This window comes from Patiria miniata, unplaced genomic scaffold, assembly GCF_015706575.1.
Source record: "Patiria miniata isolate m_02_andy unplaced genomic scaffold, ASM1570657v1 HiC_scaffold_27, whole genome shotgun sequence".
Lineage (NCBI taxonomy): Eukaryota > Metazoa > Echinodermata > Asteroidea > Valvatida > Asterinidae > Patiria > Patiria miniata.
In genome coordinates, this window is record NW_024037066.1 from 3,567,622 (window position 1) to 3,595,281 (window position 27,660).

General features: G+C 38.1%; 1 protein-coding gene across 19 annotated transcripts in view; it reads left to right on the forward strand.

The window, feature by feature from the left end:
- The window catches only part of LOC119734356 (voltage-dependent calcium channel type A subunit alpha-1-like), a 121,704-nt gene that overhangs the window by 67,066 nt on the left and 26,978 nt on the right, over window positions 1–27,660 (forward strand). For 13 of the 19 annotated variants that reach the window (XM_038207832.1, XM_038207826.1, XM_038207838.1 and 10 more), the window contains 15 exons: window positions 1,462–1,572; window positions 3,472–3,555; window positions 4,714–4,716; window positions 5,440–5,556; window positions 6,217–6,282; window positions 6,883–6,977; window positions 10,586–10,754; window positions 11,773–11,900; window positions 12,223–12,319; window positions 12,788–12,893; window positions 14,214–14,318; window positions 14,806–14,915; window positions 15,314–15,328; window positions 16,507–16,602; window positions 25,868–25,888. In XM_038207832.1, coding sequence (XP_038063760.1) covers window positions 1,462–1,572; window positions 3,472–3,555; window positions 4,714–4,716; window positions 5,440–5,556; window positions 6,217–6,282; window positions 6,883–6,977; window positions 10,586–10,754; window positions 11,773–11,900; window positions 12,223–12,319; window positions 12,788–12,893; window positions 14,214–14,318; window positions 14,806–14,915; window positions 15,314–15,328; window positions 16,507–16,602; window positions 25,868–25,888 — 1,323 coding nt within the window. Of the gene's footprint in view, window positions 1–691; window positions 803–1,461; window positions 1,573–3,471; window positions 3,556–4,713; window positions 4,717–5,439; window positions 5,557–6,216; window positions 6,283–6,882; window positions 6,978–10,585; window positions 10,755–11,772; window positions 11,901–12,222; window positions 12,320–12,787; window positions 12,894–14,213; window positions 14,319–14,805; window positions 14,916–15,313; window positions 15,329–16,506; window positions 16,603–25,867; window positions 25,889–27,660 lie in introns of all 19 variants that reach the window. The other 6 variants (XM_038207825.1, XM_038207829.1, XM_038207827.1 and 3 more) reach the window with 6 other exon arrangements.

Here is a 27,660-nt window from a genome sequence, read left to right on the forward strand (position 1 = left end):
ATAAGATCTAGGCAGGGGCTAATTCTTTCCTAGAGCCAAATTTCAATTTATTGAAAGCAAATCAAATTATAACTCAAACTGTTAAGTCTAAGACAAGTCGGTAACAAGAAAATGTTCTTTTCTCAAGTGCAAAGATCAGAAAAAGGGGCTGAAATCCGGAAACAGCGGGCACTTTCATTTGAAAGGAAATCAACACTAAGTTATGACGGTGAATAGAAACGACCTGACTTTTAAAATAATAATACTATAAGAGCTATATTGAATAATCGGAGCATTCAACTGTTATGTAATGACTTAAGATAGCCAGATTGATGCTTGTACCTGGTTCGTTAGTGTGACGTCAGTTCAGTTTAAACAACCCCCACTGCCCATTAAGTAGCATTGGAGCCATTGGAACCAGAAGCTAACGCAACCTCGAGCGTTTATCCAATGGGCAATATTAATCAGCACGCGTGGTGTGACGATTGGGATAAGAAAAAAAATGGAAAACTTCCATGGCAACATTTATGTTGTCAAGCAGGAGTCAGACATGTACATCAAGTCACATCCAAATTGGTCCCAAAAAAATCCCATTTTTAAACTATTTATTTCAGAAACATGAACAGACTCTCCATAAATTCAATATGGCTCTGGCGTCGTCATACTAATCCTAGTGTGTGCATTATACCTCATGTCTTGTGCGTGTATGTAGACCTATAAAGCAGAGGATACCTACACAGACACTCTGAAGTACTTGAATATAGCATTCACTGTTATGTTCACCATTGAGGCAATCCTCAAGCTTATCGGCTTTGGGCCGAGGGTAAGAGAAAAACGACCGCATCTTCATCATCCATGAGCCTCCAAACGTCTTCTCCTCAAAAGACTTGTCACCATCTTGAGTTTGACACACGCTTTCTCAGTTCTGCTGGCTTTTCAGTTTTTGAGTTTTCGGTGGTATATTTCATGGCATGCTGCAATTGTTGATTTCTTTATTTTGTATCATTAAGAGGGGCATTTAAAAGGAGTGTTTCTCAAAATGTGAAATGAACAAAAAAACGACATTTGTCTGAACCTAACACGATTGATAAGTGAACCAAATATATAAAAATGAAACTGGAGTTACACTCAATTTTTTCTTCATCATTGATTTAAGAATTTACTTCTGTGCTAATAATTTTAATGTCAACAATTTTGGCATTTTTGGGCAGCTTATCATTCAATTCAATACACTGTGAATTATATTAGAGAAATCTCCTTTTAAAGTCCCATGCACGCATTCGATTCATTTTCATGCAAAAAAAATGGTATTTGGTTTATTTTTTCTTTCTCCCACGTTTCTTTGAATCCCCTTCCCTCCTTTTCTTTCCCTGGTAAACCATTTCCCTTGTATCCATTCTTCCCCCCCCCCCTCTTTTTGCCTCCCTTTTGCTCCTCCTCTTTCTCCATCCCCCACTTCTTGATATTTTTTCATCATCTTAGAAATACAAAGCCTCCCAGGAGTTTGTTGATATCTTAACCTACCTCAATATCGGCTTCACGGTTCTCTTCACGATTGAAGCCATCTTAAAGCTTATTGCTTATGGGCCCAAGGTACATCCACCTCTTCTCTCCTCCTCAGTTTTCCATCATTTGGGCTCTTATGCATTGCCAGTTGAGGGCGCTATAACTTTCACACATTGGGTAATCATTTGTGACTCAATGTGGACTTGAACTGGAATCATCTTTACTGCTGTTCCAGTGAAGAGACCATCAGTGAACGATCGTTCTTTAGCTAATAAAGACTGTGTGCATAGCATGCCATAAAATTGATTCATGTAAATTATCTATATGCTCAACCCCCATTTCTATCACCAAAAAAAGAAGGATGTTATAAAAAGAAGGAAAAATAACAGAATTTATGTTTTAATAACAATTTCCTATCTCTCTATCAACCCGAACGACACCCTCCACCGGTAATGCATATGAGCCATTGTACAGCTTGAGTCTATGTTTACATTGGGTTGCAGTTTTATCCACCCAATTTTAACACAACAGCGTCGTATAGCCAAGCAATTCCACATGATAAGAACTAATACAGACATGCAAGCAAGAATTTCTGCTTTTATGAAAAAAAAAGTTCTGGATATAAAGCCCTAAATCTACTGTTGACTGTAACAAGTTGTGATTAGATTTGAGTATCAGAATAGACGAAAAGTAGTTTTTTTTTCAGCTAATGCAAATCCTGATTAAAATTGGCTTGAACAATTGTTGATAATTTAAGTTGACTGCGAACTACAACCAGGGTTTCCCCATACAACCTTTTTTCTTCTTCATATCAAAAAGGTGGTCTCATGGTGGTTGGCTGATTTGCATGACAAGCTTATTTGCATACTATGCATATGCATGCTTTCTTTCAAATTTGAAAATCCACATCAAAGTTTAGGAAGCAGCTTTTTTCCATTGTTGAAAGTTATCATTTTATGCCATTAAGTTGTTGACATCGATATTATTTATTTAAAGCATGAAAATGTTCACCGCTTAGCTAAGACAAAGAATACTTTTACTCTGATGCTTCTGTGTCAGTCAAATTAGTTTTGGTATTTTTTACTATAGGTTTTCCCGGCCAGTTTCCTAAAATGTTCATTCACTTCTGAAAATCGGTCATTCATTTTCGTCTCAATTTGAGAATCGCTCTGAACACGCGTTTCATTTTTGCTACCAAAGCATTTGATTCCATTTCAGTTCAATCAATTAAGTGATTGAGCAGCACCTTTCGTTTATGTCCATTCAGATTTGTTTACAAGACTTCTTTTTCGCTTATAGATGGCGATTTCAAACATTCACCATTCTATTTCACTTGTAATTTAATGCCATCTGCACCAGACACAATTGGGGGTTTCTGTTTCATTAACTGTCAACCAACTTAGCCGTACCTGAAATCAATTTAGAAAAGGTATGCTTGCGTAAATGAATGCACAGGTAACGTAATTGATCGTCTGTTTCTCAAAATCAAATGCACGAACAATGAAAACGATTGAACTTTTATTGAATTGAAAATGGGATTAAAGACGTGCATTCAAAATCAGACGAAAAAGAACGACCGATTTCAGAAGTGAATGAACATTTCAGGAAATTGGCCGGGAAAACCTATGTTAAAATGAAACATAATGGTATGTCCCACCAACCCACCAAACATTTTTCTGTGCCACACTTCAGCTAAGTGAAGTTCAAAAATGTTCTTTATCTGCAAACTCACAGTACCTCATTTCTTTAAAGTGACCCATATCATCAACCTTTTAACCTCCGTAAATTTTCCCCAAAACAGATATTTCTGTGATTCAGTATGATTTTGTAAGTAAACCAAAACGGTTGATGAATTCATTTTTCTTTCATCCAAAGTGGCGTTATCTTTCATCCATTACGTTTTAGTCTCTGTCCCCCATGTTTATTTTTGGAGATGTTAACATTTTTGTTTTGTTAACGAGGTTTCCGACCCCAACTTTTGCCTAGAACTACTTCCGGGCAGCATGGAATACATTTGACTTCATCACCGTGATCGGGAGCATCGCAGACGCAATCATCTCGCAAGTTGGCGTAAGTTACTATCCACTTCAAAGCTATCCCGTCGTATCCCCCAAAGAAAGGATTTATCCTAAAAACCCGGAACCCTAAAACCCTGTAACCTCAACCTGCGCTTGTATTCCAGAGTTGAAAATCTTTTGAAAGGTACCAAAAAAAAACAAGTATAATTAAAAACATTAAATATTATTCTTTGGCATGTGTTGTGATAAAGTAGTTTTGTATTACCTAATACCTAATATTTCATAAATTAAACTTTAACTATTTAAAGTGATCAAGAATTTAATCTGTGCATGACCAGATAACCTAATATGCAAAGAAGAAATGACAGCCTAAAGATGAATACTAATAGGCAAAAATCAAATGAACAAACAGAGAGTTGAGTTGAAAATCTTTGCACAATGTGTAAGCATCTCTTTGCCAAGCGCAAAGAGAAAAAAAAAGAGAAATTTGTATTTAACAAATGTTGCCTACATCTTGGAAACAAAATTCAAACTCAACTGTTTGTTTTTGGTTGGGAAAATAAAGAATGAGACACAGTTTGACGTGCTTTATGGCATGAAGTTTGAGTCAGCTTTGAAAACATAACTGAACTCTCAACATATTTTTGGACTTGCAGTTAGTTTAAACAACAAAGATGGGCTAGTTTTACAGGTAGTGTTGCATGATGGGATACTTGACTAGATTTGCCCAATGATTCCGTCGGTGGAAATATTCAATGACACAAAGCAACGAACACATTAATGTCAAGTTCCCTGACTCACGCTGCTATGTTACCAGTGTCGGATCCAGAGGGCACCAGGAAATTCAGCAAACGCCTTCTTCCACCCCAAATAACCCAGCCCCTTCCACCTCTTGACAAAAAATCCCCTCATTTGAATACAAATTTTGGTTTTTAAAAAATAGTCGCCTCATATAAATTTCCCGGCAACCCCCTTCAAATTTTTTCTTGCAGCCTTTTTCTCTGAAACTTCCCTTAAAATAGTTTTCCTTCCCTTGTGTTCTCCTGGATCCGCCCCTGGTACTACCTACTATCCCATCTTTGTTTTCTTTATTTTTCTCCGTAGGTACATGTTTATTATTTTTTTTTTATGAGTGATTACCCTTCATTCCAGTGCATGCTCATATAATTTTTTTGGTTTTTCTGTCTCTGATTTTTTCCCTCCTTTGTAGGCTGTAAGTATGGCGTGAATTCCATCCATTCATCCTCTTGTTGGAAACCCAGACCCTCCTCTGTTTTTGTCCCCCTTCTACTGGGGGGATGGGGTGCCGTCAACCATCCACACACACCCCTTTCCACACCCTACAGCAAACCAACCAACCAACCAACCAACCAACCAACCCCCTTGGCTTCCATCTAGACCCAGGTGTAACCTTTGCTTCGTGTCCGCTGCTACCGACAGCCAGATAAAGTCTGTAGTTTCAGTCAACCCGGTTTTGATTACATTTCTTCTCTCATCAAATTAACGGTTTTGCGTTACGATCTAATCAATAATATCTTGTTTTGCATTTTGGTTTGTAGTTTTATCAGTTTAAATATAATGTGTTTTCATTTAACCGCAGATTCTTTAGGATGAATTAAAAAACAAAATGTGCACAGTTGTTTTAATATAATACTCAATTTGAAGAGAAAAAAAAAGGTAAACAGCTTCTGCTCAAACCAACTTACACTTCCAAGATGCTTTTGAGATCAGGATAACTCTGTCAATCTCGTTATTTTCTGTTCTGCATTGGTCTTTCAAAGCGATCAAAATTTAATATACGTCAAAACCTGATGGTCTGGTTTAAAAAATTTTTAAAAATTACTTGAAAAAAATAAGTTGTGTAAATTTGACGCAAATTTTGGAAGCAGACAGTTGTACTTGGATTTGTTTGATTTGTATTCCTTTTCCACGTCAGGATACTTTCATCAATCTCAGTGTTCTGAGGCTGTTTCGCGCAGCTCGGTTGATCAAACTCCTTCGCCAGGGCTCCTCCATCCGAATTCTTCTCTGGACATTCGTTCAGTCTTTCAAGGTAGGATGGCGTTTGCTCTCAGAGATTTAGATTGTGCACCGTTAATGGTTGCCCACTAGGAATTCACACATGACAGAAAAATGGTTCAGAAGTGCGCTCAGTTGTGCTCCCGACTTTACCACAAGAAGTCCTAACAGTGACCGTTTAATAGACGGAAGACAGGAATTCAAAATGACATCAAGATGTTATATATATGAGTATATACCACACTGCGTTATTTCCCCGTTGGCAATCCAGAGTCGCGCCAAAACTCTGAAGATTTAAACCAAATTGGGCGTTGCAAAAAAATATTTAAAGAGGGACTGCATGCGACAGATGGACTGTTACAGTTGTTTTTATTCAATTATTATTTTATTGAAGTATTCATTAGTTCTGGTAATGAATGAATCAAGGATTCCAATGTAGCTCGCAAGCCTGAAGAAACCTGTAGAGAGAAGACAGAAGAAATTACAGTTTTAGAGGTGGGAGGAAAACCCCAGAAGAATATTCTGGGGAAAACCCACGGAATCAGGTAGGGACTGAAAACCCAATCCACATGTGGACCAGGGCAGGAATCGAACCTGTACCATAGAGGTGGAAGGCGAGGATAGTAACCACTGCACCAACCTGACCAGTGTTTCTAACCAGAACACATCTTACGTCTCTTCTTTGTCCTTGTAGTCTCTGCCGTGGGTCTGTCTGCTCACTTTCATGCTGTTCTTCATCTATGCAATCATAGGCATGCAGGTAGGTTTGTCCTGACTATACAGGGTGTCCCAAAAAGGAGGTATTTACATACCATATTCAAAACAAAGTGTATCCAAGATATCATTGGAACGATTACAGCCAGTAGTTTATGATAAAACCATAAAGTATGGCAACTAAGTTCATAGCTTGTTCTTATTATCCTTTTGTTTGTGGGTTACCTTTTTTTTGGGGGGGGGACACCCTATAGAGGCAATATTATCCCTGAATCGTTGCTGTTTGTAATATCCACTGTATTTTGAATCAATTGGTTTAGAATGTCATTTTACAAGGAATTTTCCTGGAGAATTAGGAGAGTACCTTGAAATTAGTTTCCAATTCGGATTCAAAATTTCTGCGAAAAAAAGGTTGATTTTTTTTGGGGGGGGGTTTCCAGTATTTGCAAAGAACTTATTGTTAATTCAGTTGTACAAACGAAAACAAAAACACCTGTAATGGTTCATGAAATGAATTTTACACTGGAGCATATTTGTAGCAAATATCCATTCCTCTGAAATGTATAAAAACTATGAGAATATACGTTAATGTGTATGACCCCTTGGGTATCTGTCTGGGGGTCCGTCACTCTCTCCCTTTTTGCAGGTGTTTGGTAACATAGACACTACCGACGTTAACAGCCAGATTAATCGGCACAACAACTTCAGCAACTTTTTGATGGGCCTGATTTTACTCTTCAGGTAGAACAGATCGGATATCGTCCTGCACGGTGTGGGGTTCTTGGTTTTGCTTGGAGAGGTGGAACCAGACAAGCTCTGTTGCCATGGTTATATGTTGAGACAAACCACTTCTGTGGTGCGCGTTGAAAAGAAGAAAATGTAGTTGGGATGCTTGGTCACACGTTAATGTGTTACACGTTAATGTGTTACACGTTAATGTGTTACACGTTAATGTGTTACACGTTAATGTATTGCACGTTAATGTGTTACACGTTAATGTATTGCACGTTAATGTGTTACACGTTAATGTGTTACACGTTAATGTGTTACACGTTAATGTGTTACACGTTAATGTATTGCACGTTAATGTGTTACACGTTAATGTGTTACATGTTAATGTGTTACACGTTAATGTGTTACACGTTAATGTGTTACACGTTAATGTATTGCACGTTAATGTGTTACACGTTAATGTGTTACATGTTAATGTGTTACATGTTAATGCGTTACACGTTAACGGATTTCTTTTTGCATTAGTGATCCTGATAAAAAAAGATTGTTTGGTTCACTGTAGTGATCATCCATCACTAATCCTGTCATTTTGATTGGATGCGTTTGTCTCGGTAACCATGGCAACAGACTAGTCCTCATCACCACTCCATTGACATTTCATCTTTTTTCCATCCTCCATCATGCATCTCATCGGTTTCATTTTCTTCCTTTATTTGCATCATTTTTGCCCCCCTCCTCCCCATCCTCCTCCCTGCTTGCATCATCACCAACCTCTGCATGCCGCAGATTTTTGGAACTATCGACATAGATGACGAAACCTCCATAACGAGACACAACCACTTTTCCAATTTCTTCACCGCGCTTACTTTATTATTCAGGTAAAACAATGGCCATGCATGATTCCATAGTGGAAGTCGATGTTCACGCGAGTCAGTGTTGTGTCCAGTAACTCGTTTTGGTATCCGTTGAGTCAAGCGGCAACTCAAGTTGAGACACTAGTGATAGTATTTTATTCATCGTGAGGTATTGTCTAACATGTATGTGACGATGTGTCTCTAATCTTAACTAAATCCAGAGTTCAGATCATAGTACATCAGTGGTTGCGTTTTAATGTCTCCGTGTTCTCTAACTGTCAAATTCTATAAATGTTCACATAACTCTTTCAGAAAGTTCAAGTAACTTTGGTACTGGTCGTCCCGCATAGTCGTATCATTGTTCAAAAATACAATTGCAAAAAGTGTTACTTGTTTATTAGCATTTCGCATTAGACAGTGTGTTTAAACAAACAAATTCTATTCTAAAAAATGTCGTAAGGTATTTATTGTGACATTGAAAAGTTTCAACTTTGGTAGTGTGCTTCAGATGTCCTGTGTACCCAAGTAGAATCTATCGTGAAGAGATTTCACAACAGAATGTCCACCTGTAACTGTTACTTCATAACGTGCATTGTTAAAACATCTGTGTTTTAGATCTCAGAAAAGCCTGAGTACTAACCTGCATAAACGGGAACCCTTGAACAAGAATGGAATAACGTGCACAAATTCAAAAATTTGCATTCATTTCTTGGTACAATGATTTCTTATAAAAAAAATCATCCCTAAAAAGGTCCTTTGTAAAATTGTTACTAGCATATCAATTTATGGAAACTGATAAATTGCCTGACGTGAAAGAGAAATATCGTGCCAAAAATTGACCTCTCACTTACGAAAATCTAAAGTACATGTGCAGCTCGGTGTACTTGTGCATCAGATGAAAATTATGAAATAATTTTGTGGTGGTCATTTTGTAAAAACTTAAAAGTTAAATAGAAGACTAAAATGTCTTTCGGGGTTTACAATTTGTTTGAATAAACTTAAAGGACGAAAACACCTCAATTGACCACTGCTAAGAACAGCAGTCAAGCCAGCCCAACTTAGTCTAGAACCCATCAGCTGTAGGTAGGTAAATGTTCGCGTCATACATTCTCGTTCTCACGCAAGCACGCGATGTGAAAACAAGCGTTAACAAACAAGAAGACCTGGGAATGAAAATGCCGGATATGAAAGGTCGTAAATGAAATTTGTTTTTACCTATCTCCAAGTGGTTTCTCGGGGTGGTTACGGTTAGAAATCAATTATAGCAAGAGAAAGGGCTACCTAGTGTAAAATGCCCATAGGCGGGCCGCGCGAGAGTTCCGGAAGCTTACCGCGTGATCTTTTACTTTCAGTTTCTGTTTTCCCCCGCTTGCATGATTTTTTTCGTTGCTATGGCTGTTTCTTCCCTTTATCACTGCACCTCATCAACCACCATTAAACATACCTCATGAATATTCAGATTTCTAATCTGAATACCATGAATATTCAGATTTCCAATCTGAATACTTGTCATGCAAAGTCATTTGCGAATAACAATAATACCTTTGCGAGTTAAATTTGAATAGCATTTGTTGCACTGACTTGCTCATAATGCTTGGCACGTTTTAACTTTGAATTCTCCAGACCAAAGACACTGTTGCTATATCACATGATTCGGGGCAAGCTCTTGCATTGTTACGTGAGAGACACTCAGCATCAATACATTGCTGTCATTGGGTGAGAATGGCACAAAGGCACCAGACCATGCCGAAGCTGGGGTTTGCTAGCGTAAGGCTTGCCCCGAATCACGTGATATAGCAACAGTCTCTTTGGTCTGGAGAAATCAAAGTTAAAATGTGCCAAGCATTCGACCAAGTCAGGGTACCAGATGTAACTCGAATGTAATTCACAAATGGCTTATTGCAAGTATTTCTACTCACAAACACCTTGGCCATTGTATACAATTGGTGTCCACTTTTGTGTCCTATCCCTGTTACATCTCACTTCTATGGTTTTACAATTCTGATGCACTCCTTAATGCAGTCGTCCTCCAAGAGTGATTATAAGTAGCAAAGTATCCACCTTACAAATTAATAAAATCGTTTGAAGTCATTCTTAATGAGACTTGAATGGCCAATTACAAAGTACCAAGGTAACAGGGACAGGGAAGATGTCACACTTTGGACCGTAAATTTATAGAATGACACACCTTCATTTCGAAAGAGGGTTACAAAATGTGGAGTGGGGATAGAATAAAATGAAAGTTGGCCATTTGTAACGTGTCAGATCCTTCACAATAGACCTGAGACATAAAGATGATACGCTTTGTTTACATGGGTGCTTTCCTATGAGAGCCAGAGAGCGCACGCTAAGGTGTGTTGTCATTATGTCTCATTAGGTCTATTCAACTAGAAATGTTAGGGATAACACGATATGTTTTGGGACGGTATCCATTTTTGCCACTTATAATTCGTTTAAATGTTTTACAACACCATGTCTGCATCAATAAGTTCTCGCTATCCCTGTGGAAGTGTCACATTGTGCCTGAGTGCATGCTGAACCCTTGGCATCCCTTGTTATTTTTCTATGGTTCTCAAATTTTTTGCCACTGAAGTAGGCTCAGTCAGTCAAAAAATAGTGCTTTCTTAACACATGTTTTTTAGTGTGCAAATGTCCATGCTAAGCAGCTACATGGCCTTAGGTTTGCCATTGACGCAACACGATCATCATGACATAACAGGTGGTTAATTAGTAACCCCCTAAACAATTTTGATTGATTGACAGGTGTGCGACAGGTGAAAGCTGGCAGGGTATCATGTTAGCCTGCGCGCAGGGTAGTAAATGTCATCCAGAGAGTATTCCTGCGACAGCCACCGAAGAAGAGAAATACGGCTGCGGCTCGGTCTTGTCCTACGCCTACTTCGTCTCCTTCATATTCCTCTGCTCTTTCCTCGTAAGTAGTCCAAAGATGAGGTTGATCACAAGTACATCACGCGTCCGGTCTCAAGCAAGGGCTAATCCAGGGGGATGGGCAACAGGGGCATGCCCCCCCAGGCCATGGCGCCCCCCCCCCCCCCCCCCAAATGAACCCAATTTCTTGATTTTGTTAGTGACGTCCAATAAAGGACGGCACTGAGTACACCACTTTTCTTTATTTAAAAAAATGGTTAAAGTAGTCAGAAATTGCCTTAGTTCGTACTACAGAGCATCTAGAATCCCCCCCCCCCCAAAAAAAATTTGACCCACTTTTTGGGGGGACTAAAAAACAATTTGGCCCCCCAAAAATTTTGTTCTGGATCCGCCGTTGGTCTCAAAGTGGTTAAAGTGGTCAGAAATTGCCTTAGTTCGCACCACAAAGCATCTAGAATCCCAACAAATTTGGAACCACTTTTTGGGAGACCAAAGTTTTTTTGAAACCCCCCCCCCCTCCCTCCAAAATAGTGCGTTCTGGATCCGCCCTTGGTCTCAAGTAGATCACAAGTTAGTTCACACGTCCTGCAACAAGTAACATGGGATGAACAATAACAAAGGAATCTCTTGGCTACGGTTGTGATCAACAAGTGATGCACTGAAGGCCCAAATGGAACGTAGACAATACTGATGTTGGTTCTTGGTTGGTTGGTTCTTCTCCTAAATACTCCACGTGGGAGTTTATACAGGAGGCCAGAAACACCGGGGCAAACCCCTTCTCTTAGCGATAAGTGTTTACTGGGTTCTTTACGTGCATTTATGCAACACACGGGACCTACGGCTTAACGTCCCATCCAAAGGACGAAGCAATAATGGTTAAGTGCCTTGCTTAAGAGCACAAGTGTCACCCGGCGGGCTCGAACCCACGTCACTGTTGCCTCTGAAACACAAGAACATGAGTCTGGTGCTGGTGATGTCAATATTCGTTACATGTTTGTCCCAAAATGGAGACATTTCAGGAATAACTTCTCACCATTGTGGATATCTTGTCTGGTTTGTAGATGCTGAATCTCTTCGTGGCCGTCATCATGGACAACTTTGACTATTTGACTCGCGACGCTTCGATCCTGGGTGCCCATCACCTGGACGAGTATGTGCGTGTCTGGGGAGAGTTGGAACCTGCGGGAACGTGAGTATTTACTACTCAATCGCTGAGTGAGTCTCAGCGTGTAGATAGAGCACCAGCAAGGTATTATGGAAGGGACAGGTTCGAATCCAGCTTCAGTAAATTTATACTTCCTTTTAGCCTCTGAAGAAGAACTTGCTAAGTTTTAGCCTCTGAAGAAGAACTTGCTAAGTTCGCAACGTCAGGCCACATTAATTTTAAGATTTATACTTCCTTGTGAGAATAATGGCGTCCAGCCATGAGACATTGACTGTCTTGTCAGTTGGATTCATTTTAGATAACTCTTGCTGTTGTCATTTTATGTAATCGATATTGTATGTTTCAGTGGTCGTCTACACTACAAAGACATGTATGAGATGCTGCGGACAATGGAGCCCCCGGTTGGGTTTGGTCGGAATTGCCCCTACAGAATCGCTTACAAGGTAAATCAAATACTTGATGTCTCATCCATTTTCATCTAAATAGTTGAGTTCAACTTCATTTCCCCCATTTGATAAAGTTGAACATTTTATGCATATTTCTCAAAAACTTTGAGTACTGTTACACAAACACCAATTTAAAAATTTTTATTTCTGTTGAATTGTCCGCAATTCCATTCACTAATCTAAGTCTTAAAAAGAAATCTTGGGGAAAGAATGCTGCATCCTGACGCCACTTTTTACCATCATATGTTATCTCAGTGAAGGTCAATCATTGCAGAAATGTTGAAAAGACGTGAATCTGGAACTGAGAAACATTACCAATTTGGTTAGAAAATACTTTGAAAATGCACTCGACTCTCCATAGACTTTGTACACAACCAAAGAAGTGGCGTCTGGATACTACATTCTTTCGAATCTTGGAAATTCGATTTGAGAGTGTGACATTTTTTGTTCTTTCTTCCCCGTCAGCGTCTGATACGAATGAACATGCCCGTCGCCGAAGATAAAACGGTGCATTTTACCACCACTCTGATGGCCCTGATACGCACGGCTCTAGACATCAAGATAGGACAGGGTAGGTGGATATTTCGCTTTACCAAGATACACATATCTTAGTCCTGGTTCCCCGCAGTGGATTCTGATGAGTGGGACTATTGGAACCAGTGACGTGACCAACCTCGGTCGCCTGGTATACAAATATTGCATGTTTATTATTATTATTATTATTAATCATTTCTGGTAATGAAACCAAGGATTCCTCAAAAGCGCCCTAGGCACTGTAGCTCGCAAGCCTGAAGAAACCTGTGGAGAGAAGACAATGAGAAGAAGTTACAGTTTTAGAGGCGGGAGGAAAAGCCCAGAAGAATATGCTGGGGAAACCCACGGAATCAGGCAGGGACTGAAAACCCAATCCACATATTGGCCCAGGCGGGATTCGAACCCGGGTCACAGCGGTGGAAGGCGAGGAAAGTACCGCTACGCCAACCTGACTCCCAGTTATGAGTGTAATGGTAAGAATAATTTCATGAAGTGACAGATGGAATGTTCCATTCCATGAGGAGAAGCCGAGTGGAATGGAACATTCCATCTGTTCCCGAATGCATTTATTCCTTCCATCGCACGAATGTGAAGCATTCATTGTTTGTTTTATACACCACCTGAATAAATCCTCTTCATCTCATTGGTCAGGGCCGCCAAAAGTGTGACCGTGCAATGGAGCTTCCATTTACCGTGGAACAAAACTTCTATTCTTGTTGTGCGGCCACGCCATGCGTTGGGACCATCGACATCTAATAAAGCCTAGACCCCACATTAACTGCTTTTACATTGTGAATTGTGTGAGCAAAACAGGCTGCATCACGCGGCCTGTGACAATATGTTATGAGATGCGCGAATGTCATGTTGCTTCAATTCAGGCGCATAAATGCACGTACGTAAGCACCCAGCCGACGATTTGGCTGCGTACGGTACTAGTGGGATTTGGTTGAAATATCCTATACGCGCAGCATTTTGCTCACAGATGTGATGGCAAATGTTGTGTCTAGGTTGTATTATATGTCCATGGTTGGGACGAATAATTCAAGTCAGATGACGGGGATTTATTCAGGTGTTGCATAACCCTGGATTATTGACAAGAATAGTTGACTGGCATTGGTTTTAGCAACGATGGGCCAATTATGGTAAACCAAAGTTCCCACCGCTGTATTTAGGTTAGAATTTCGTCCGTAGTTGAACATGCCTCAGCTCAAGTGGTTGCCTGTTGCATGTCTCATTTTTTGTTTATTTGATAATGGCTCCCAGGTCAAGTCTACATACAGTCCTAAAATAATGTCTTGATATTTTGAAAGCATGTTTGTTTAATTGTTTTGTGTGTCCGTTACACGCATTTTTTTAGTTTCCGACAGAGATCGTCACGATCGTGAGCTGAGGGAGGCTGTCAAGAATTTCTGGCCCACGTTGAACGCTGAAAAGCTAGATTTGCTGGTCCCTCCAGACAGTGGTAAGAGAACAAATATGTCCTGGGGTCAAATCCAAGTCTTCCCCTTTCGAGATTAGAAAAGAATCCCTTTCAGACTTTTATGAGAGATAGAATTTTCGTCGGAGAGATGTAAAGTTTTGGGGGGGTTTTGCCCTTCGCCAACGTATATTTATAAGCCCAGTAGACTCAGTTTTGTCAGAAGGCTTGCAGGGAATAAAAATGCCCAGCTTTAAAATAATATTACATATTTAAGTCGCATTTTGTAACCATTTGTGTCATTTATGGAGGAAAAATATTAAATTTCAAAGTTCTAATTAGTCTAAGGATTTTGAGTTCATGTATTTGGGTATTAGACATTGCAAAAACTTAAGAACTGCAACGTAACGGAAAACATTGTCTTTCTACACCTAAGGAGAATCAGAACTGTACATTTCAAAACTTATCTTAAACAAGCCAAGGACAGATATAGTTTTTTCATCTTTGTTTTTTTTCTTCTTTTCCCGGATAGAGTTAATCGGAGAAAAACTGACCGTTGGTAAGATTTACGCCGCTCTACTGATCTATGAGACGTGGAGAGAATACAAGGCAAAACTACAGAGAGACGGTCACGCTAGAACGGTAAGACAACAAGATCAACAAAATAAGAAGGAAAAAAAGGCTGCCAAAAGGCGTTAGTGACAATGTAGCAGTAATAACAACAACAAAAACAAAGTAGCACTAGTAACAACATCACCAAAACGTAAACATAACAACAACAACAGCAAAAACAGCAAAATAAACAAGAAATAAACCAACAGATTAAAATTATTTAGATATTTGTTTGTCTACCTCCTCTCTGTGGTCCCAGTCTTCGAGCCTTTAAGATTTGGTTTTTATTTTCAACCCCAGAAACAAAACTCTTATTACATTTTTGTCCCAAATGTGTGATTTGAAATTAAAGTTCCTTTTTGTTTTCAGACTTCTAAAATAAATGTTGTTTTCATATTTTTTTGCTTTGCATCACTTCACTCTTACAGCTGATGGAAGTTATAGTAAATATTGTGATATCTGTCTAGAATCAGACAAGTTTGGCACAGATTTCAGTCCAGCGCACCCAACCAGATTCTTTCCCAGACTTATAAAGGCACTTGCTGTGTGATTGCCGTGCTTCACAGCTTTTCTTAATAAACAAAGAAAGCGAGCTCTTTGTAAGAACATTCCTACAATCTTGATGCAGATCTTAGTCTGTGTTTTGATATCTTGGACCTTTTTTTTGGGGGGGGGGGGTTATTTGTGGAACTCTTATCGATTAGGGACTTCAACTGAAACTCCCATTTGTTTTCAGGTGACAGTAAATTTGAGGTTGGAATTTGATAGTGAAATATTTAAAAGAACCACAATACAAAATGTCTTCATGGGAAAAAAGGGTATTTCACTCTTCTTTTTTTTTAGAATAATTATCCATAAATTCCAAGGTACTTGGTGATTCTTTTATCATTCTTACCAAGAGGTTTTCTTCAACATCAACCCTGTCGTGTAATCGTGTTGTTCTCACAAAACTATTAAAGTCCACAAGTTTTAAAAGTAAAGATATCACTTTGGGAAACTTTACTAACGATCAATAACCATGCAGAAATAATCATGATTAGTTTTTGCAGTGCTTTCACCTGTATGAATCTAAATCTGTTTTGAAACCCTGCACACTTAATGACGATTTCACCATTTTCAGAATATAGCAAAGAATATTTCACTTTGTTAAATTTCCCAATCAGATATTCCGCCTTTTTGTTCTCGTTTTCCAGCAAAACAAGCAGCAGTATTTTTTAATTTAAAGTTTGCTTCATTTTTCAATTGATTTTCAAACAAAAATTGCCAACCACATGTTTGTTTATAAAGCAAGTTGATAGTTGACATTTTAGTTTCTTAAATTTTTGTTCACAATTTTTTCAGAATCAATTGTTGGTTAACGTGACCTGCTTTTGAAGTTTTTCAAAAGGCATTTTCTTAACAATGGCATTTATAAATTCAGTTGCAAAATATTATATTTATGTCATTTTAAGCTGTTTTCATTTTTGCTTTGTTTGATTTATAACAGTCCTTTCTGTGTGCCCAGCTAACTGCTTGCTGTTTTCTTTCACTAATTTGCATACAATTTGCATATTATTTGCATGAATTTGCATGTGCTTACCCCCCATTCCTTTCCTTTTATACTCCCCTTGCTTTTATATAGGAGCTGGCAATATTTCAGAAGCACTACCGAGCCAATCCCTATATGAACATCAACAGCGTTCATTACCAGAAAATCTTCACAAACAGATTCAGAAATGTAGTTATTTCGGGCTATTTTTTAACCGAGACCATATCTGATTGCCGTGCACAATTGTTCACAATAATTAACGGTTGAATCCTTGTGCATATTTGAGTCAATGTATTGTTCTGATTTTTGTCGTTCACACTAATTACAGCTTTCAAAAGTGCCGCACAAATGTTTTCCATATTTTTCTAGACACAAAATTAACTGCTTTGTTGAGTCTGAGAAACATTTTGTTTGGCCACAGCTGACATGCTTTCTTAATTTTTTGTTTCAAATTAACAACTTTTTTTGCAATTCAATATGACAAAGTGCAAAGAATCTGACTTTTTTTCTCTATTTTTTATGCACAGAAGCTAAAATGTAGTGTGAATGCAAATGAAGCTTTCATGCGTGACTAACCAAAACAGCATGAGGTTTGTTGCCAATATCCACAACTGTCGATAGTTGATATCCCCAACCATTGTGTGGATGAGCAACCCTGAGTGATTAGTTGGGTGGATGTCAGTTCAAAAGTCCACTGATTTTTTTTTTCTCCCTTCGTGACCATTTGAGAATAGCGACCAATTGAGAATTATCGCCGACTGTCTGTGTGGACTTTCAGTGACTGCTCCAGAAGTGTCGCATACTGCTTCTGTTTTCCAGTCTACTCGTAGTGGCTTTCCTTATTTCCTCGTCTGCTCTGCTTCCTCGGTTGCCATGACGATGTTTCTCTTTGAACGGATTGAGATTGAGGCGATGGGTGTTAGTGTCTTTCTTCAATTCCCATCTGGGATGTTTGAGCTGTAGCTTTGTCATTGTAGCAGTCGTAGTGTTGGGTTGTTGAATAGAATTTTAGGATAAATTTGGACGTTTCTGCTTGGTATTGAGGTGTTTGAAAGAAATGTCCAAGCATGTTCTAAATAACAAACTCTGGACTGACCGCTTTCATGAGATGGTCGTCTTTGACAGAAATCTGATGAGTTGTCTCTTGTTGGTAGATGAGAAATAATGCGTGTTATGGATCAAGATGCTCCCATGCTACGCATTATCTTGTTTGTATGCCTTATCTTGCCAGTTATAAATTGGAGCATCCTGGATTTGTCTTGTGTCATCTTCTAATTCTTGCTGACAATTCCCTTGTTTCTTTCTTTGGTAACTTCTTAAAATAATAATAAAACTTGCTTTCATGCAATTTTATCTTTACAGGGTCCAGCAACTTCCAGGTTTACAAACCGAGGTTAAACGTTTCATTTCAAATAAAATATAGATGTTTAAAATTAAACCATGCTGAATTTCTTCTCTTTTGTTTCGACATTTAAAAAAAAAATGACAGCTTCGATACCAGAAGCGCATGGAGTACCTTCGAAAGGTCCGAGGCCGCGGTGGAGTGACATCGTTACAGATCCCTACTGTGGATGGTATACATCATAGACAGAAAGTTCACGAGGTATTTGTCTAGCCGAAACCTCCATGCTTAAAAAAGTCGCTCATTAACTCCTAATGCCTCGCTCTCCGTAGAATGTAGCCTTTCTCATGCCTCGCTCTTTCTTGATGGTATATGGTCATACTTGTAGGGGAAAACTGATACACAGGGCATTACATCGTGTACTAACATTCTTTATTGAAAAGAGATCTTTGAATTGTGTACTAACGATCAATAAAATGCAAATTATGTTAGTTTATAGAATTGTAGACCAGGATAATACAAATGCCAATTAATTCTTCTATACTGAAGTACAGTCTTATACACTTTACGCTTTTTATTATGAATTATCTGTGAATAAATGTCAAGTATTTGTATAACTCCTACATGTGAGCACAATCATGAATTGAAAAAAAAGTTTTGTCTGATTTTCAAGAATATGTCAATTAGCCGTTTCTGGCAAATTGTTAAAACAAATTTCATTTGAAGCGTATTATGGAAGCACAATATTGTTTGATATTTAGTCGGCACTTTCGAATAATCATATTCCAGTGCAAACTTGCAATCGTCATGCCTAGATTTGTAGATTTTCCTTTCAATAACTACTTATCCAAACTCAAAAGTAATGGCTAGTTATTCTTCGTATTCCAGAGCCAAGTTGGAATCACTTTTACAAAGGTGTAGTTTAACAAATCTCTAGGTCTCTGCTTCCTTGGTAGAGGGAAATCTTTCTCTTCATCCTGCATAGTTCTCTTTTTATCACAGGTGGCGGTATCTTTCATCCTTTCTCCTGGCTGTCCTAATTTCTCATTTCTTTACATCTGCAGGAGAATCATCACTCACCTTGTTCATATCTCAAACGACCTTTTAGAGAAATAGGGTTGATTACAAACTCCACTAGAGCCCAATTTTATGGCAGTGCTAGGCACGTGATATTTTGCAAGCATTACCGTTGTTTATTTTATGGAGACCTTAAGGAACAAGCACATTTGGAAAGAATGTTGCATCCTGATGCCACTTTTTTTCATCATTATTTCTATGAAGGTCAGTCATTGCAAAAATGTTGAAATTACATGAATCTGGGACTGAGAAACATTTCCAATTTTGTTAGAAAATACTTTGAAAATGCACTCAACTCTCCATAGACTTTGTACACAACCAACAAAGTGGCGTCTGGATACTATATTGTTTCTGCATATTTTTTGCAGTATATTGAAGCAACAGAACAATGAAGCGTTTGAATGAAGCGTGCATATTATTATTGTGATCTCTGTACTGTTCCAAAGATTTTTTTTGCAAATGGTTAAACACTGCCATGAAATTGTCTCCAAAAGTTGCCACTTAAAACATTTCTTCTTGGGATATGCACAAATCATGCTTTAACAATTTCATTTTATGAAAGAAAAAATTAGTTTGTAAAAAATACAGGTACATGTATTTGTAGACACAGGGTGAAATTCAATTGCAAAATTCTGCTTCTGTTTTAAAAGTAATGAATGAACAAGAAAAAAATACAACTGATTTTTAATTCCTGGTCATATACATGAACCTGTATTTTTAACTGAAGGATCTAATTTCTAACTCATTTGCTTCCCACGTTTTTCTCTTGAAATGTTCATGCTTTATCATTCCACTGGCAGAGGGCATCACAAACCAGCATCTAACACCAGATCACACCTGCACCACAATGGGATCTTCCATGTTACGTTTTATAATTATTATGGTTCGGATCATACCATTTTGTCCAGTCGGGGGATGGAAAGGTTTATGCTTGTATATATTGTAAAAAGGGAAGATGCGTATACTTTAAGACCAAAAATGTATTTATAAATAATTTTTAAGAAATTGAATTAACTTTGAGCTTCATTTGTTGAGCTAAAGTGACTAAAAAGTAAGGTGTTGACAAAAACACTGTTTTTAAGCAAATTGACTTCACAATTGATCGTTGTCATAAACCTTTCCCCTGCCCAGATCTACTGTTCTTGTTTATGGGAGTTTGTACATTTGTTTGTTATTGAATAATTGTCTTTAATGTGAAGTTGTTTGATTTTTTGTCTTTAAGTGTTTTTTTGTTTAGTTTAATGAGCACGGGTGTGGTTTTTCCCCAGGATGCCATTGCGTAACGTCAGGTGAAGGCTTGGTCAACCATCTTGCCTCCTCTTCAACCCTACCTGCATGTTCCCTCTGATGGCCAGATATTTTAAATTTGTCTCAAAAGAGTTGCCTTAAATTCCCTTGAAAAAAATGTCTTTTCAACATTTGTGAATATTGACAAGTGTTTAAAAACACTCATTCCACAGTCATTTTCACGTTATGTTAGTATTTTTTTCTAATGGTGATTGTAAGCTTTAAAATATAGATTACCAAGTATTTCGATTGCTGTATGTTCTCTGTTTCAAATTGAATAAGACATAAATATTGCTAATTTGATAGATTGCCATGGAAACCATGAAGATACTGACCCAATACCCTGCCGTTATGACAGTCGATAACTTGCTCGGCCTTTGCTAGTTTATTTTGAGACAGATTATGCAAATACAAATTTTGGTACCCAATTCCTAGTTCCAATTTCCCGGCCCGCAATGAACCAACTTCCTTTTACTACTTTCCCTTCAAAACCTCTCCATCCATCCTCCAGCCATTTCCCTCCCCATTATTGGTCCAACCTACGTTAGCTTAGCTTAGGTCCACCCTTCCGTGGCCTTCTGCCCTTCCATGGACCCACCATTCCATTACCCCAGCCTTTCCTAGCCCCCCCCCCCCTTCCCTAGCCCCACCCCCACCCCTTCGCTAGCATCCCCCTCCCCCAAATACTGTGGCTCCACCCTTCACTTACCTAACCCTTCCATGGCTGCATCCATTTCTGGCCCCACCCTTCCATGGACCCACACTTCATTGGCCCAACCTATACCCGCCCCACATGTCCCAGCCCCACCCATCCCTGCCCCACCCATCCATGGCCCCGTCCATTTGCTTTGCTACAGTTTTCAGCTCCACTCTTCCTTGGCCGAATCAATCTTTTCTTCAGCCTTGTATTCATTCTACTGCAATCATTTTTCCCTTTTACTCAGCAGGATCAATCGATTATTGTGACTTGCCTGAGTTTCTTGTTTGTTTTAATACCAAAACACTTAGCAAACAATGATTTCTACTGATATGGCTCTTGCTGAAACTGTTTTTTTCAAGGCATCAAGCATAAAAATTGCCAATCTGTCATGGTATGCTGAGCAGTCAGAAATGGTCCGTTAACTGTGACCTGGAAGTAGTCATGTGATTTGCAGGAACTCACTCCATTGAATTGATGTATTCAAATTTTATGCAGATGTATTCACGGTTACGGTTCAGTTTTTCAACATGTCATGCATGGCCATTCACCAGAAAGTCTTGTTCATCGTACAGGTTTGGGTTGGTTTTTCCAGGGTCACCTCAATATTTTTCACCCCTCTTTGTTTTTCTGCAAACTTTCCATTCTTCTAGGGCATCACTAGTTGGTAACCTTTGACCTTTTCCTTGGTACCATGGTTAACCGCTGATTTCAGATTATTTCGCATTACATTTAGTGGTGTTAGGAGAAAAAAGAAACTTAGGGACTTAACATAATGATTCTGAAGTCAAAGAAGTTGTGAAATTGATTGCACAAGTTTTTTTACATATGTATATTTCCAAATGAGAGGTGTATAAAGTCACAATTATTTTAATATTTGTATCCAAAGATAATATTATAAGGCAGGTATTGCTTGGTGGCAATCCTAAAAAGAAGAAAGAAACCTTTTATATTTTCTAAATTTATCCAATTCGTTCCTTTTGTTGTTGTTTTTGTAGTTTTGTTTTGATTCTTTTCATGATGCATTATTTGTTGATAATGCTAAATATAACTCATGGAAATAGAATGAAATATGTGTAATATATCGATGTATTTATGCAACTGTCTTTCAGTTTGTGTCATATTTGCTATTGTTTGTGTTTATTTTTTGTTGTTGTATAGTTTACATGATATTTAAGTATTCCCTGCATTTGTTGTAAATTTGTAAACTCAGTCCTGTTGAAATACTTTTTGAAATACCAACAGAACGTAATTGGTAGGGAATTTATTACTTTATTCCACATTAATTCAACATATGAAGTAGAGATTTTTGTTCGTTTACTCGGAAACAAAATCAGAAGTCCTTACATACAAAATGAAATGTAGGAAAATAACTTAGACCTGGCAACACTTTTTATCATTCATGATAAAAAAATTAAGTTTAGCTATTCAGCAGTTAACTGTACAGTAATCGTTAGAAAATATAACTTGGTTTTAGGGAAACATTTTTAGATATAGTCCTGTAAGTTTATTTTTGGTTTTTTTTGCCATTTAATGCTTCTTTCATGAAGCCTTAAATAAAACAACAAGATCATGACGTCTTCCAAGATAGAACTGATAAAGTTATGCAGTAACCGTTTATGTTTACTTTTATATGGGAATAAGAAGGGACATTGTGATAGTCACATTTACCGTAATTGTTCTCTTGTTTTGTTTGTTTACTGTTTATATCTGTTTGTTGTTTGTTTTGTTGTTATTTGTTACATGTTTTCATTTGGATTGTTTATAAATATTGTATCAGAGATATAAGATTTAGTGGCAGAGCACAGAGAAGTGAATGTTTGCAATGAAGCCATTTTAAAAAAATGCAATTTAGAGATATTCAGAAAACCATTCTTTTTATACTTCCATTTACCATTGCCACGGTTACTGTAAAAAGATGTAGTATCATATAAGGTTATTGTCTGAGAGTGTTTTTCAGATAACCGTCAAATGTTTGGTGATACTATTTGGAGAAATAGCAATATATATCCTGAAATCACTATTTACTTTTTATCCAACGGCAAGAGGTAGTAAACGTGGGGCATAAACCTGGATTTCCGAGGGTTCTTTTTTTGGGGGTTGGGGTGGGGGGGGGGAATATATCCCTTGGTAATATTTAACTGGGAAATTTTGAAGTGTCTTTAAAGTAAGTGTAGTTCCACTTTTGATAGCACTCCTCAAAGGGTATGAAGTACAGAAGTTTGACGTCATTTAGAAAGTGTAGTGCAAACGAATGGAGTACGCACGCGTGTTGGTTCACGGGCTGAGTCACGCGCTAATGCCTTTTACACACGTTTTGTGCGCGTGACGTATTCACTTCGGTACTCCATTAGTATCCTGCAGACAGAATTGAAGGAGTTGAAATAACGTTGGCATGATTTCATGTATTTTTTTCCATTGCTTGGATGATTCTGCAGGGACTAGTTTCTTAATCCTTCTGAATCTATCTTAAACTAAAAGTAATGAACTCACATTCATAATGGTGTTATTACTGTGCGATGAAAAATATGAAACTTTTTATACTGGCCATTGTGAGAACAAGTGGCCACATTATGCAGTTTGTACATGTGTAGTACGTCTCTCTCTTTTTTTGGTGTAAACAGATAAGCTGTCTTACACAGCTTATCTTTTAAGTTTAAAACTTGATACATTTTTTCAGTTACCTCATATCATGTTGGAGCAATATCAGCTCAAATTCTTAATCTGAATTGTATCATTTAAATGTGCCTTTAAGAAAATGAAATTTAAGATGAATATCAGTATGTATTATGACTTATTTGGGTTTTGGATGTTGAAATTGTTAATAAAGACTGTAAATGATACCTGTACATCAGGATGTTGTCGTGGCAACGGTGATTTTCTCCAGCGTCCTGTGAGTCGGCATGCGGTGGAGGCAGACATCTTTATCTCTCCATCATCTTGGATTCTGTCTTCTTGTTGGTGATGGGCTCAGTTTTTTTTTCCTTTTCATGTGGTCTAGTTGATAGCTTCTGTAATCGTAGCTCAGTGGTGATGGGTTCGCATCCAGCCATTTGAATTGTGTATGTAATCATGGACAAAGGAAGAAGCTTAACCTCTGTGCAGTGCCGGGTACCAGCTGGAGCCACTGGTAACCTGCAGCAGATTGGCATCCTTGTTCTGGTCGCCATAGAGATCAAGGAGGGAGACGGGACGTCTGAGCAACTTGTGGTTGATTTGGTATTTGACTTAGAGCGCATTGATTGCTTAGCGTAGAGGAGAAACACTTGTAGTTTAGTTTCTTGGAGTCTTTTGGTCTACTCTTGGTGGTGGTAAAGCGAAACACTATTTGTCATGGTGGAGGGAAGTTGTTGATTTGTTGACATACAAACATATTTACAGATTGTGGATGATGACTTAATTTGTTGACTGGTTGAAGTGAGGTCAAAATTTGTTGTTGTTTTTGTTTGCAGTGATTTTAAATTTAACACTCTTTTAAGCACTTTGTTGAACTTTCAATAATTTATAGAGTCTCATCAAAAATACTAACTTATAAAGATTAACTTATTTTCTCTGAATTGTTTCCAGCATTATGATTATAATTTCGCTCAAAACAATGGTTGTAGAGTAATGCTGTGAAATTGAATGACACTCACATTGTTCAAGTTGCACTCAGGAACTTTTAAAGATATGTTTCACTCCTTAAAACTCGGGGGGGGGGGAATAAAATCTACTTTTCAAGCAAACTCCAGCGAGTGCATGTTACTCAATTTTAACCCTAAGTATATATGTCACAAAGTGATCACTTTCACAATTACTTTGAAAGATGTTCTCTGTCACTTTTAAAAGTGCAATATCAAAATCTGTTGAGTACTTCTCACACTCAACGCAACAATAGTCTATTGTATCCTGTCTTTTTTCCCAAAATGTGGCATGACTAAAGTTCCTGAAAAGCTTGGAAACTGGAGAGGGGTGGAGTAACTTGGATAGTCTGCATCCATGGTGTCGGGTGGGCAGAAAAGGCCTTTTCACACTAGACAAAATCTTGGTGTTGACATGGGGTTGACGCAGGGTTGAAAACATGCGGTGTTTCACACTTGAAAGTTGTCAACCCTGCGTCAACCCTGAGATTGATTTTGCCCTGGGTTGAACTCAACCCTTTTCCAGACCAGGGTTGAGATTTTCAACCCGGGTTTAAACTCTCACCAGGGTTCAAATCAGTAGTACACCGAGGGACATAAGCTCAGTTTGCATGCAACAAGTGTGAAACGATGCAGAGTTGAACGTGGGGTTGAACATTTTTTTGAAAATTAACCGGGGGTGACGGCACTGGGTTCGCCCAGGGTTGAGTTCAACCTGGGTTGAGAGGCTCTAGTGTGGAAAACCTTAAGGGTAACAATTTTGGACAAGATACCTCTCCTCATCAATTTGTTAGGGAGCTAAGATTGTAGTTAGTCACTATTTCTTGAATTGAAGAAACACTAGAACTATAACTCCAAAGAATGTTATTGTAGACCTTGTCGCATTCGTACACAAAATTTGAAGTTGCGGACACTGCTTGTATATCTCTTGAAATGTGAGTGGTCTATAAAAGTCGTGACATAAAACCTTTGATGTGAGCAAATTAATATTCAAAAGATGCTTGAATGTTTGGGTTGTCTGTCGGTGTGGCATCATAGGTGGCATGGTCTATAGTGTCGTCAATCAGTAGTGAAGTGGCTTGTACACCAGTGGGATTAGTTAGTAGGCTCCCAGTGGAATGCTCCTCAGAAATATCTCTGGGGTTTTCCTCCCACATCTAATGACCGACATCCCCTTTAGACACTTCTCCAAACGTATTCTTGGCTACATTGTAGACGGCAATGTTACTAACTTCCAATCCGTGCCTCATCACCAGACATCAATAAGTAATGTCCTGTCCTTAAACCCCGCCCACCCACCACTGATCGATAAAATTTGCATGAATATTCATTTAATCTCATAACTAATGCATGAGTTGCCCCCCAACCACATTCATCAAACTTCCCGTTATTTTTTCCCCTCATTTTGTTTTTCCTACACTCATTCTGCAGTTTATCCAGGCTGCTCAGAAGGTAAACATCTTTCCACCGTCTCCACTCACAGATTTCCTCCTCACTTTTCAAATTTCTTCACTCTTTTTTTCCCACAACTTTTACAATTTTCTCTTAGTTTCTAGTTCTAGTCTGTAGTTGAGACAAATTAAGTACAAAGCATTTTTACATTTCACACATTTTCATAGATTTATTTTTTCTTTAATTTTTGGAAGCTTTTTTTTGTAAGAAAATGAAAATGTTTTTAAATTGTGCATTTTTTTCCTCCAAAGATTAATCATTACTTTTCTTTGTTCGGAACTTTTAAAGTCTTTTTACTCTAATTCACCTTTTGCTTGACAACACTTTTTCTTCCTGTTAGAACTTAGCACTTTAAATCTTCACTCTTGTAGAATTAGTTTTTTTTTCCAGACACTTGAGAAAAAGAGACACATTTTTCTTGATTCTTTCAGCCAACTGACTTTTAGTTCATTTTGTTGGTACGTTCTTTGTATGACATCCCTTTCAATACTAATCGCATGCATATTTGAGACTCCTAATGATTTTGTCATTTTATTTGCCTTTTTACCTTTAATGTTTCAAACCTATCTATTTAATTTCATAATTTCTGTATTTGTAACATTTCTCTTTGAAAACTGAACTTTCAATACAATTATATCTCCAGTGATAAAGAACATGTTTGTTAAAAAAACAAATTTGATAACATTGAAGAAATGTTGATTCAATTTCCCTAAAAGTTTCACTGCAGAAAATCCAAACTGTTTAAGTATGTCATAAAAATTCAAAAACATGTATTCCTTGCATTCCTGATTTGTGAAATTAAAAGTATTGTTAACACAAAGTTATGAATGCAATATCAAGGGTGGATCCAGAGGGGGCCAACTCTCCCCCCCCCCCCTCCCCAACCCATTTTTCTTAAAGTGATGTTGCAATAAAGGCAGGCACTTCGTACACCACAATCTTTTTCCTAAAACAAAATTGGTTAAAGTGGTCAGAAATTGTCTTAGATCGCACCACAGAGCATCTAGACTCCAAAAAAATTCAGGGACCAGTGGGCACCGAACCCAGGCCGTAATATTTTGGACCCACTTTTTGAAGGACCAAATTTGTTCTCCTCTCCCCCCCCAAAAAAAATGGTGTTCTGGATCCGACCTTGTGAAACATCTTACACTTGTAAAAAATAACGTGGGATCTGAACCACCTCACAAAGTAGGACTTAAATCCATTTAGCAACAGATCCTGACACCCCCCTCCCCCCCCCAAAAAAAGAGTCAAATGAAGTTGAAATGTCTGACTTCTTGCTGAGGCATTTCGACTTTTTAAACAGTCCTTGTTTTGCTTGAAGTCAAGTAAAGTGAGGTATCCTTGAGTGTGTTTTCAATCAGTTAACCACATCCTCAATCTGAGGAAGGAAGCGGCCGGTATAACAACATTTTCCATCCGACTAATCAAGCTCCGTAATGTTCCTTTCCTCTGCCTAATGTTGTGTTTATCTGTCTGTTATTCCCATTTCACTTTACCTCTACGCCCTTCATTTGTTTGTGTTTAGTCTTCTCCTTTCTAGTTCATAATGTCATTGAATTCAGATCGTGTGGTCTCACATATTCTCTACTTTTCCATTTTCTATTTGTTCTTCTATTTCTCCTTTTCTGAGATGTGCATTTCGTAGATGTTAACGATTTCAACATCTTTAAAGGAGACTGTTGTGCACAATCTCTAGCAAGACATTTTTATTAAAAGATGTTTTTCCTCGGACTTCACCCCAGTAAAGAATAAAGATAAAACTGGAAGAT